This window comes from Dasypus novemcinctus, chromosome 13 (genome assembly GCF_030445035.2).
Source record: "Dasypus novemcinctus isolate mDasNov1 chromosome 13, mDasNov1.1.hap2, whole genome shotgun sequence".
Taxonomy (NCBI): domain Eukaryota; kingdom Metazoa; phylum Chordata; class Mammalia; order Cingulata; family Dasypodidae; genus Dasypus; species Dasypus novemcinctus.
In genome coordinates this window covers 522,062-533,689 of record NC_080685.1, presented here as the reverse complement: position 1 = coordinate 533,689, position 11,628 = coordinate 522,062, and the positions used below count along the sequence as shown (strand labels likewise).

At 46.1% G+C, this 11,628-nt stretch overlaps 1 protein-coding gene across 2 annotated transcripts; it reads right to left on the bottom strand.

Moving 5' to 3' along the window:
• Positions 1–2,472: 2,472 nt before the first annotated feature.
• On the bottom strand, positions 2,473–9,746 carry H3-3A (H3.3 histone A). 2 transcript variants are annotated; one of them, XM_058309368.2, is made up of 5 exons: positions 9,631–9,710; positions 8,760–8,798; positions 8,497–8,643; positions 7,194–7,347; positions 2,473–3,132 (listed from the first exon to the last, which is right to left on the bottom strand). In XM_058309368.2, the coding sequence occupies exons 3-5, from the start codon at positions 8,622–8,624 to the stop codon at positions 3,004–3,006; spliced, it is 411 nt and encodes a 136-aa protein (XP_058165351.1). In that variant the 5' UTR covers positions 8,625–8,643; positions 8,760–8,798; positions 9,631–9,710; the 3' UTR covers positions 2,473–3,003. The 2 variants fall into 2 exon arrangements, with proteins under 2 accessions (XP_058165351.1, XP_058165350.1); XM_058309367.2 differs by lacking the exon at positions 8,760–8,798 and having other exon boundaries at positions 2,625–3,132; positions 9,631–9,746.
• Between the last annotated feature and the right edge of the window lie 1,882 nt (positions 9,747–11,628).

Here is an 11,628-nt window from a genome sequence, read left to right as displayed (position 1 = left end):
GAGTGAAGTCAATAAAAAAGTAAATTTAGGATTTTTTATATACTAAAGATGTAAAACTAAGAGATGTGACAAAGGGGTATGGCCAGGGGGTTTGGCCGGAGCTCACTAAGTGGTGGAAAGACCTGGCAAGGTCAGGGCACACAGGGCCTTGTGAGTCAGTGAGGATTTGGATTTTATTCAGGGTGCAATGGGAAGCCATTAGATGTTTTTAAGTGGGGAAATCACCTACAAGGATTTGCTTTGATATTTCTCTGGGGGCTATGGATGATGCAGGCAAACCCCTGCCTTAAGCCAGGTGGGGAGAGACCATGGACCACGATGGTGCACGCAGGGAGAAGTGGTTTTGGATGCACTTTTGGAGGACAAGCCAAAAGACCTGAAGGTGTAAGGAAGTGGGAGAAATTAAAGGAGTAGCTATGGACATGGAAGGAAATTCTCCTGGAAAATGAGCAGCAGCTTTGCACGCCCACAGGGTACTCTTATAAACTGTATAATCCCTCTCCCTTATTCTTAATTTCCTCACCTTTACTCATTTGTTTCTAATACTGCGACCTCCTTTCACTTCTCCCATCTCTGGTAGCATTAACTTATGTATTAGTATTTACCACACAGTGTGGTGTTAAAGAGAAGGCCTGGACTTCAGGATACCTGGGGACGAATTCCACGTCAGTGCACTGTGTGACCTTGGACGAGCTTCACCTGTAGGTCAGGATACAGAAGAGCATTTGCAAAAAATGCATCTGTAAAAAAATTTAAGACTTTAGGACCCTTTTCTGGAATCCTGAGGTTTTTATCTGGTTATTTTCATGTCACCTACTCAAAAGTTAAAAAAAAAAAAAAAAAAAAAAAGGCTGGTTATCTTGTGCTTGCTGAAAATGCTAAAAGCTGCAACTTAGCTGAGTGTGAGGGAGTCTGGCTCAAGCCTGTACCTCACTGGAGAATTCTGCTGGGCGGGGCTGTCAGAACCTAGTTACTGAGCATTAACTAGGGACCGACGCCTGAGAGCACTCACACAGGAGTCAAAACCCTGGAGCACAACCCTGGGCAGTTAATACAGCCCCCCAAATTCCAAAGCTCCTTTGAGTAACTACCTTATGGGGATATAAACTAATAAATGCCAAATACTAACAGGCCATGGTACATTACGACAAGCTCCGTGCAATGACCAGCCATCTGTGTATACACATAAGCAAATCCAGCTACTTGTGCTAATTTCCAACTGCCCCATTTTGTAATATACAATTCTGTATTACTAATCAGATGGTGAGCATACAGTAAATACTCCCAGTGTTCAATGAGAAAGAAGTTTTAAAATCCAGTAAATTTAGAGCAAAATTTATGTACCGAGTGCATTTGAGATGTTTTAAAATTATTTATTTTCAATTATTAGATGTATAAAATAAAAATTTAAAAAAACCCTGATTCCAAGAACTAAAAGGGTATCGTCAACCTGTAAATGATTAGCTCACATCAGACTCCAGCAGATAGTGTACTTTTAATTCCCTCTTCCCATCAGAGGCCCATTTTCTCTAGCATTCGTCAATAACAGATCTACTATTTGTTTTGCAAAGCAGAAACCTGAATGAACAGGGGACATTTAGTAACTACTAAATGGCTTTCAGTAGCTTGTTTTGAGAAAGCAACAAGCAATAGGTGCTGTGTCTAGGAATCCAAGCATTATTAATGACCACCTGTAGAATATACACCAAAGGATCACACTAAAAGCTAGGATCCCAATACCAAATGTTTTAACCACCTATAATGTAAAGATGAAGTTACAGCTAAAATTAGCTTAAGACTATTAGGAACCTATGCCAAATATTGTACCTCGTTGACCTAAGTCTGTTCTTAGCCCACTGTGTTTCACATCAATTCCAGTGCAAAGTTTCAGCCGAATGTTCCAATTGTCAGTACTTTAGGAATGTTACAGGTCTTAAGAGATTAATTATCCTCATTTCCCAATCAATCTGATCCTAAATAAAATGCAGTGCTAAGAATTATTGGTATTTGAGTAACTTCAGGGTTAATTAGTAGACATCATCTCAAAATAGCATATCCCAACATACTAATTTTCTAACTTAAGACTTACTGTTACGTGTTTACTTGTTACTGTTAAACCCTAAAGGTTTATGTAGTATGTTTATAAATGTACTTTCACTATGCAACAGATTTTACTAAGCATATCCAAGTGATCCTGTTGATCAGCTAAATTTAGGAATTATTCGTTTGAATACAATATATCCAGAGTTAAGATTTGGCTTTAGCCAATATATTTACTATTCACAAAGTTAAAAAATTAGAAGGAAAGCTAGTAGGTCCTGTTTCCTTCCCATTCCAAGCTTACACTTTCCCCTGTTTCATAATAGTATTATATCAGATAGAAGTTGCCAATTAAAGCACTTTATACTAAAATTTTTTTAAATACAGGAATTTCAAATACAAGTAAGGTTGGTAATAAAGACCAAAAGCATGTGTAGTTTAATGTATTTTAATAGCAAACTTACAGGAACAGCACAGAAGACAGACAACATTAAAAACATGTACTTGCATTGTTGGACAACTCAGTTAGAAAAGTATAGTGAATGGATGGAATCTACTGTATGATAAAAATGCTACAAACACCATTTAGTTGCCATCAATAAGAAATTTACTTGTTTTAAAAAAATCCAAATGCTGGCATTGTCCAGAAAAATTTAACAGGTTTATTTATAATTGTTATAAAGTTGAACTGTTGAAACTTGTTCACTGAAACATTTTGACTTGCATTAATGCTTTATGTCCCCGCATTTATATTAAAAAGTCACACACAAATGAAAATGGAAAAACTGCCAATACCTGATTTCTGTCCCCTATTTTTCCATTCACAATCATATACTTAGGTACCTTTTGACCCCATGGAAAAAAAAAATCTAACATTCAGAACTACCAATAACAGGAAGAAGAGAAAAAAAAAAAATTTTTTTTTTTTTTTTGAGAATGACATGTTTCCCACCATAGTGATTCTTAAGCACGCTCTCCACGTATGCGGCGTGCTAGCTGGATGTCTTTTGGCATAATTGTTACACGTTTGGCATGGATAGCACACAGGTTGGTGTCTTCGAAAAGGCCAACCAGATAGGCCTCACTTGCCTCCTACAACAGGAATGAAGAAACAAATATTAATGGTGTTATTTCCAAAAGACATATCCAAAGTAACACCCTCCTCCCCCGACCTCCTTAACTTGAACCCCCACTCAAACGCCAAGTAATACAAGTGGTTTCCTCTGTATGGTCCCCTCTACCTTTCCTTTTACAAAAGGTGGTAGCACTCCCAAAAGGACCCTGCAGGTCCTGAACACACCAGGTTACTATCTCCTACTGTGCCTACGAGTTGCCCCGTCTCCATCAGCCTCTTGTGCATGCTTCAACCCATCATGGCAGGCATCTGTTGCCCATAATATTAATGTTGATCCCTCCGGTCTTCCTATCTATGAGACGCTAAAAGGCTTTTTTTTCCCCCAGTGCCAGGGCCGGGGAACGAACGGGGACCTCCCACGTGGGAAGCTCGTGCTCTACCACTGGGCCACATCGGCTTCCCTGAGTTGGTTTTTTCATTTGTTTGCCTGTTTTTGTTTTTTCTAGGAGGCACCAGGAACCAAACCTGGGACCTCTCATGTGGGAAGAAGGCACTTAACTGCCGGAGCCATGGTTGCTCCCTGAAAGGCCTTTCTTACATCTGCTACCACTCAAAACCTGCTCGATTCTGGGCATGTAAAGAGGAAATAAAAGGGAACACACCGGTCCAGTTGCCAGAACTCAACTGGGATGTGGGGGGTGGGGTGGGAGTTCTCATTACAGTTGCTATTATTGTCCTAATAAAAAACAATTATTCCTATTTTGGATCTTTAGGTAATGATAAAAAACAAAACAAAAACAAAACATTAAGCAATTTAAGACCCAAAATGCTATATAATATAAAAGCTATGAAGACAGCCAGATTTGCCTTTCCAACCAAAACTTACTTTTGCAAAAAAAAAAACCTAGAGACTTTTTTAAAAGCACAACACTGTGAATGATTAACACATGAATTGTATATTTGAAAGTGGTTAAAATGGGAAATTTATTGCATATATACCACAATAAAAATTTTTAAAACCAATGGACCTGTACAATACAGAGTAAACCCTAATGTTCTGTATCTTTCATCAGCTGTACCTGATGTTCCATGCTAAAGCAAAATGTTAAAAAGGAAAACTGAGGTGTGTGTGGAGGGACATGGGAACTCTGTACTTGGTGCATGATTTTTTTCTGTAAAAAAAAAAAGTGAAAGAACAAGCATCAAATCAGTTAACTCCAATGTTTTAACTGTTTTATTTTTTATGGAAAAAAAAAATTCCTTCACAATTCTACTTCTTCCTCTTTGGCCTTCCTCCACTGTCCTGTAACAGTGCTCCATCCCTACTGATGTTTCTCCAGCTTGACACCAAGAGCCAAGTCTTACTTACCTGCTCTCTGCAGCCTACCTCAAGACTACTCCCTGAAGGACAAAGCAGAAGCAAACAAGCACTCCTCCACCCCGCTCCCCACACAGGTTACGACCGAGATCCTCCTACCTGCGCGGTACCCACACTGACTCTACACAGGAGCCGTCTTTTCATACCTTGAAGTCACGTGGTAATAGAGACCTCATTTTACTTTATTTTTTTTAAAGATTTATTTATTTATTTATTTAACCCCCCCCGCCCCGTTGTCTGTTCTCTGTGAGAGACCTCATTTTATACCAGTATAACGCCTTCCCTCAAACAGGTATGCAACATACATATGCTGGTGTGGGTTCAGATCTAACCTTAATCTCTTTGCAATCAGTCCCTCATATCTTATCTATTTCAAAGGTGTCAAAAGCACGTTCTTAATCAGTGATTCATTCTTGAGATATTATAGAAGGGGGCAAAAGTCTGGAACACATGGCACACTGCAGCTTCCTCCTGGAGAGTCACAACACGTACCAGCACACTAGGTCCCAAGTTGCTCAGGAAAGAAACCAGCTTAATTTCACCCAACCCAGCACATCTCAGGTCTGTGCAAACCTGAAAAGTTCTTGGCCAAGGCAGCACTACCCACTGCTCCGTCAGCCCTCCTAGAAAACGGCTGCCAGTGTACAGGGCTGTGTCTGGCCAGCTCAAGGAACAGATTCAACACCCACGGCAAGCGGCAGTGACCATGGCCCAGATACTTTCAAAATCCCTTAAACATTAAGGCCATAATGGAAATTAAAGACTGCCACATTAATTACCCAATGAATGTAATTAATTTTAGATAAAAGCAGAAGAGAAAACATTTCACAACTGGAGAAAAGTGTTCATTTACAAAATTTTAAGTGTATCCAATACCCAACTCTTCCACTATTTCAAAACAGCAATGCTCATACTGACATTAAAGGCAAAGATAAATTTAAAATTGTCAATTCTTGATTATTTATGGCAAAGTTACACTAGCTTCTCCTCTATTACCCTCTATTTCAATGGCTCTTCTATTACCTTTATTTCCATTAGCAAATTCTCCACTGTAATGTCTTTAAGAAAAGTGTAGGTAGAGAAAGAACAAAAACAAAACAAAAAGATATAATAAAGATTACCTATCCAATAAGGATGAGTGGTGTCTAACTCTTAAAAGTACTACAGGTAGCAGGTGTTTTGCCCAAAACCTGGACAATACTTAATGCCAAAATAAAGTAATACCTCAGTAACAGCAACAACGGAAGTCGGTGCATGAATAATTTTTAAAAAGACAGTAATCTTTATTTTACCTAGGTCATTTTGTAATATCAAGTCTGCATTACTGTCATTTAAGATTTTTGGAGATCTCCAGCTCCTAAGTGCCCGACTTTCAAGAAAGTGTTGTGAAAAACAAAACAAACAAAATGCTGTGTTCTTTAAGCATAATCCTGCAAACTTTAAGCAGAATTGATAAAGAGAAAAACAAAATGATCAGCTTTGAACCAATGCTTGGGAATCTTAGTCATACTTCTTTATTTAAAACATACTGCAAAAACACAATTTGCAATGATAGTAATAGAAAATGAAGTCTTAAAAAAAAAAAAAAGGCATGGGAAGATTCTGTAGTAGAGATTTCAGTGATTTCAAGTCACTGAGGATTTCCTGGATGCCTAGTCCTGAAACTCACCAATCAAAGCAAGTTTAGACTAACCATAGAAACAGCTCAGCCAATGACACTTCGGTGAGGAATCCACCTATTAAATCTTCCTCCCATATAAAGCAAAAGCCCGGCACAGCAACAGCAGCCTAAAAAATCCTCCAATGGAGTAGATGTGGATTCTGGACCTCCCGAGAGACAGGATCCAGGCCTGCAGCAGTGCATCTGAACGCGCCTCAGCCCCCCTCCTTATCACATTTTGAGATACAGTGATAAAGAATGCCAAATATTCACCATAAAGCACATTACTTAAGTGACTGATGTTCAGTAAACCTTCCTACCTTGTGAAGTATCTTACTTTTAGGCATTTCATGTTTTAATCTTGACAAAAACCCACACACAGTTCAATTACACAACCAACCACCTCTAGAACAGAATTAGTGTTAAGAATTCTAACACTCCTGAGCGAAGATTTAATTTGTATGTTCCCATTAGAGTAGGCACCCATAAGCCCTTCAGCAAGCCACAAGCCTTCGAATCCCTGGTCTCGACACGCTCTCCATGCCATGCACAGCCCCGTCTGCCACTCCCTCTTCTGCCCTCTCCACCCTAGACGTGTGCTCTTGGCCTGCACCCACCTTTCCAAAGCCAGGAGGACACTCACTCTGACATTCCTTTTACTCCAGTCACTGCTGCTTGAAACTGATTACAAATATAGGCCTTTAGCTCCTATCGTAACGTCCTGCAGCATACCATAAACCAAACCACAAATCACATTTTTCTTTAACCATTATCTTCACGCAATGAGTTACCCAAAATTTAAAATATAATGGCATTGGGTTTTGTAGCTAAAGATGAACTGGCGTTCACATCATGGTTCTACCATTTTTTGAAGTGTATGACCTTGAACAACTTAATCTTTCTGAAATCTCTTCAATAGTGAAAGACAGCATCTATCTCACAAGCTTGTGAGAATTAAATTATATAAACATACGGAAAGAGTTAGCATTGTTCTTGAAGCAGGAACTCACACTCAGAGCCCTCCCCGCCCACCATCTCACCTGCAAAGCACCGATAGCCGCGCTCTGGAAGCGCAGGTCTGTCTTGAAGTCCTGAGCAATCTCTCGCACCAGACGTTGGAAGGGAAGTTTGCGAATCAGAAGTTCAGTGGACTTCTGATAACGTCTAATTTCACGGAGTGCCACAGTACCAGGTCTTAAAAAAAATTATCAAAGCAATTGTTACCAGATCCATTTTTCCTAAAAAATTCATCAAATTTCACTGATCAATTTATGATCCCAAAGCTCAAGTCTAGTAAGAGCAACAATACCTTTAAAATAAGAAGTATGAAATTAAATAAGTTCCTGGAAGGGAATGTATCAAAATCCCATTTATTTTCTCCATTAAAAAAAAAAGGTGTATATATGGGTAATTAACTTGTTTAATGACTACACCTTTGGAAATATTACGTTTCCAGGCCAATAATAAAGTCGAGATTGTTTAGAAAAGACTCTTCTCATTTCCTTCTTTCTATATATATTCTCAATTCTTGAGGTGTAAAGACCTGACAAATCCAGTAAGGTTTTATAAGAAAATACCAGTGGTATTTAGCCAGGCTTCCCAGAACACCTTTACTCTGACTACTACCCATCCCTCAGGAGCCATTAAATTTAAAAGTTCTTGAACGAGTGTTTTTTTTCCATCCACAAAAGTTTATTACTAAGTTACTGTCAGCAAGAAATTTACCTCCAATTCTGACTTCTTCCACTGAGCTTTATTTCAGGTTAACTGTAAAACCATTTACAACGCCTGCCCTCTAATGGTGGATGCCCTTAACAGCACTGCTCAGAGTGCAAAACCAAGTGAGCTGGTACAGAAGGAAGTAAATCGTAAGGAAACGCGGGCCGGGCCCGGGCCCACTTTAGTCAACAAAACACAAAACCCTTATACATCTTGATGAAGTTACTGCTTACTAAAAGCAGAGAGATCCTCAAACACATACTTCAAAAGCAACACTTAACTATTTAGAAAATAGTACTAATCTAATGTTAATCACCTATCCCATTATTATTAGTGATTAGGCCTCCTTAGACATAAGGGTCAGGTTAGGGCTTCAAAATTAAACACATTCCCATTAAAACCTAACTAGATTAGACAGTCAAGTATAAGCAGATACTCGGAAAGGGTGAAACCATCAGTCTTCCTAAAAGCCCCGAGTCTGCCTGTCACTGGCCTTTCGGTCACAGCGCGCGCCCTGCCTCAGGAGCCTTCGTCCCGGCTCGCCCCCCTCTTCACTGGGCTTTTCGAGCCCGGGGCCCCGGCGGGGCAGCCTGCGGGCCCGAGCGCGGCCGGCCCCCGCGGTACCTGTAGCGGTGCGGCTTCTTCACCCCGCCGGTGGAGGGCGCGCTCTTGCGCGCGGCTTTGGTGGCCAGCTGCTTGCGCGGCGCCTTCCCGCCGGTCGACTTGCGGGCGGTCTGCTTGGTACGAGCCATGGCGCGGAGACCTCGCTACCTGCAGCGCCGGGAACACAGGTCACGCCCCAGCCAGGAGCCAGCGCCTTCTCCGGAGCCACCCGCCCCAAGCCCGGAACCGGAGCAGCGCAGAAACTGCTCCCGAGGTTACGTAACTGCAAGGGTGCGGATCGCGTCCAGGTCCGACGCGGCTTCCTGAAACAAACGAGCGCTCGACAGGCGTCAGCTCCGGCAGCGGCCGCCCCTCCTCGGGCCCCCCGAGCGGGTCGCGGGTCAAGGACCCCCCCTGCCCGGCGCTGGGACCCTGTCCACACCTGGGAGCCCCGTCCACACCTGACCCGCTCAGGAGCCGCGCCGCGCACAGAACGCGCGCATCAAATTTCGGCCGAAAAGGCTCCCGGCACCTCGGCCCCCCGCCCCGCACGCCCCGCAGGCCCCGCAGGCCCGCGCCGGGCCCCGCACGCCCCTGCCTCCGCCACAACAGGAGGAAACCACCGCAGGACGCGCCCGGCCGCGTCCAGACACCGACGAAGTCGCTCGAAAACACCCCGTCCCGCCACGTGCCGCCCTCCAAACGCAAAAGTTTTTTTGCATTTCAAACGCGCAAGTTTCCGCTTCTCCGAAAAAGGAAAAAATTCCCTCTTGAACCCTTTCCTCCGCCTCCGAAATGGGGAAGAGAGAAACGGAGAGAACATGGTCGGTGACCAGGAAGCCAAGATGGTGAGGCCGCGGGCCGGGCTGCGCGCCGGGGGCGGCGGGCGGGCGCGGGGCCGGGCCGGGGGCGCCGCGCGGGGCGGCGGGGGCGCGGCGGCGGGGCGCGCGCGCCGGGCGGGAGCGCGCAGGCCGGCGAGGCGGGAGGCCGAGGGCGCGCTCGCGGCGCCTCCATTCCTGGCCGAAAAGTTTGCGGGCCGGGCCGGGGGGGCCGGGGGGCCGGGCGGCCGGGGCCCGCTCCTCGCACCCCTAGGGCCCGGCTCGGGGCCGGCGGCGGCGGGCGGGCCCCGGGGGGCGGGCGGGCGGGCAGACTCACCCCTTCCCCTCGGGCTGAGCGTCGAGCGAGAGGCGGCGCTGGCGCGGGCGAGCGGCGGCGAACACAATTGAAAGATGGCTGACGCCGAGCTCGCCCCCGGCCCGCGCGGCCCCGCCCCGCGCCGCGCCAGCCAATCGCACACAATGGAGGGAGGCCCGGCCCCGCCCCTTCAGGCCCCGCCCCGGCTCCGCCCCGCGCGCCTGCCCCGCCCCCCGGCGGCCCGCGCCGCGTGTGTACAAACACAAAGGCCGCGCGGGCTGGGCCGCTGCGTGCGCGTCACGAACCCGGACGGGGCGGGGCGAGGGGCGGGGCGAGGGCGGGGCGGGGCCAGGCCGGGTTTCCGGCCGCGCGGGTTCGCCGCACCCCTGAGGTGGTGCCCCGCGGGGCCGGGCCCGGGTCGTGGGCTCCTTCCCGCGGGCGGGAGTCGCAGGAGCTGCGGACGCGGGCGGGCCCCCGCGATTCCAGCCTCAGACGCGGGAGCGGGCTGGCGAGGGGAGCGCGCTGCGGGGAGCGGCGCTGGCCCCTGGGCGCGGCCCGAGGCGCCCCGCGCCGGGAGGGGAGGCTCGGCCGCTGCTGTCGTCCTGCAGTCGGAAAAGCCCGGCTGAGCCGCCGACCGAGGGTTCCTGCGATGCGGTCCCGGAAAAGTGTTTTGGTGTGTTTTGTTTCCAGGAAGCCAGAGTGTTTGTTACCAGGTTTATCCAGCAAGGCTCTTCTCCGACAATTACAGTCATCGCATCTTCAGGAAGTGTTAGATGACGGGGCAATGCCTTTGCTGGGTTTTCCATGGCTTCTTTTCCTTTCTTTTAAAAAAGGTATCTAGGGAAGGTAAAGTTGTTCGAGGTCAGAGGGTCTGCTCCTGGATTGCCCGCGCCACCTCAGCCGTGCGCCCGTGGAACGGGTGCTGTTTACTGTGGGAGGGTGGGCCCCGAGGCGCGCCTCGTGGGAGCTGATGCTCAGGCCCCTGGGGAGGTGCCAGCTTCCCTTCTTGCGGCCTCAGGAAGTCCGCTCCCTGAGTGTGTGGGTTGGGTGCAACTACGTGCCGGCACCGTTCTGGGCGCTGCCTCCGTGGACGGTCACTGGAAGCCTTGCCTTGGCACAGGTCATGCTTCCCGGGGCGGAGGAGAGGGGCTTTGGAGCCCCAAGAGGGGCGAAACTGTCGCTGAGGGGAGAGCAGGAAAGGGCTCTGAAGGGGCACCAGGGCGGCCCTGAGCTGGCTCTACCCCTAGAACTCTTGGCCTAATAGTGGCCTCAAAATTTGGAATTGAGAAGTGGGGAGAAGGAGCAAAAGCGTGTAAGTAAATAAATTTACCTTCGGGAGGAGTATTGCTTGTATTTCTAAATTTAAAACGTAGAGTAGAAAGGAATTTAAAAGCACCTCAGTTTCTGCTTGTCCCTTGTCCCTCTGTTCTCAGCGCAGAGATCACCTGCTCTTGGAGGTGTTTCAGCCCCTTAGCTTAGCCATTACCCACACTTCATCATCGCTCTTGTTCTTTATCACATTTATTTGTTTATTTGGTGTCTACCCCTTTATTTGTGACTTTTCTCAGTATATAGTTTCATACATCAGGATGGCAATATCAAATTTTTTTACTTTATTTTTAAAATATATTTTTAATTTATTTTTAAAAGACACATAGACCACACAAAATGTTACATTAAAAAATATAGGAGTTTCCCATATACCGTACTCCCTACACCTCCCCAGTTTTCCCATATCAATAACTTTCCATTACTGTGGTACATTCATTGCAATTGATTAATACATTTTGGAGCACTGCTACACTGCATGGATTATAGTTTACATTCTCCCCCAGTTCATTCAGTGGGTTATGGCAGGATATATAATGTCCTGCATCTGTCCCTGCAATATCATTCAGGACAATTCCAAGTCCTGAAAATGTCCCCATGTCATACCTTTTCTTCCCTCTCCCTGCCTTCAGCAACTCCTGTGGCCACTGTCTCCACATGAATGATATAATTTCTTCCATTGCTAGAGTC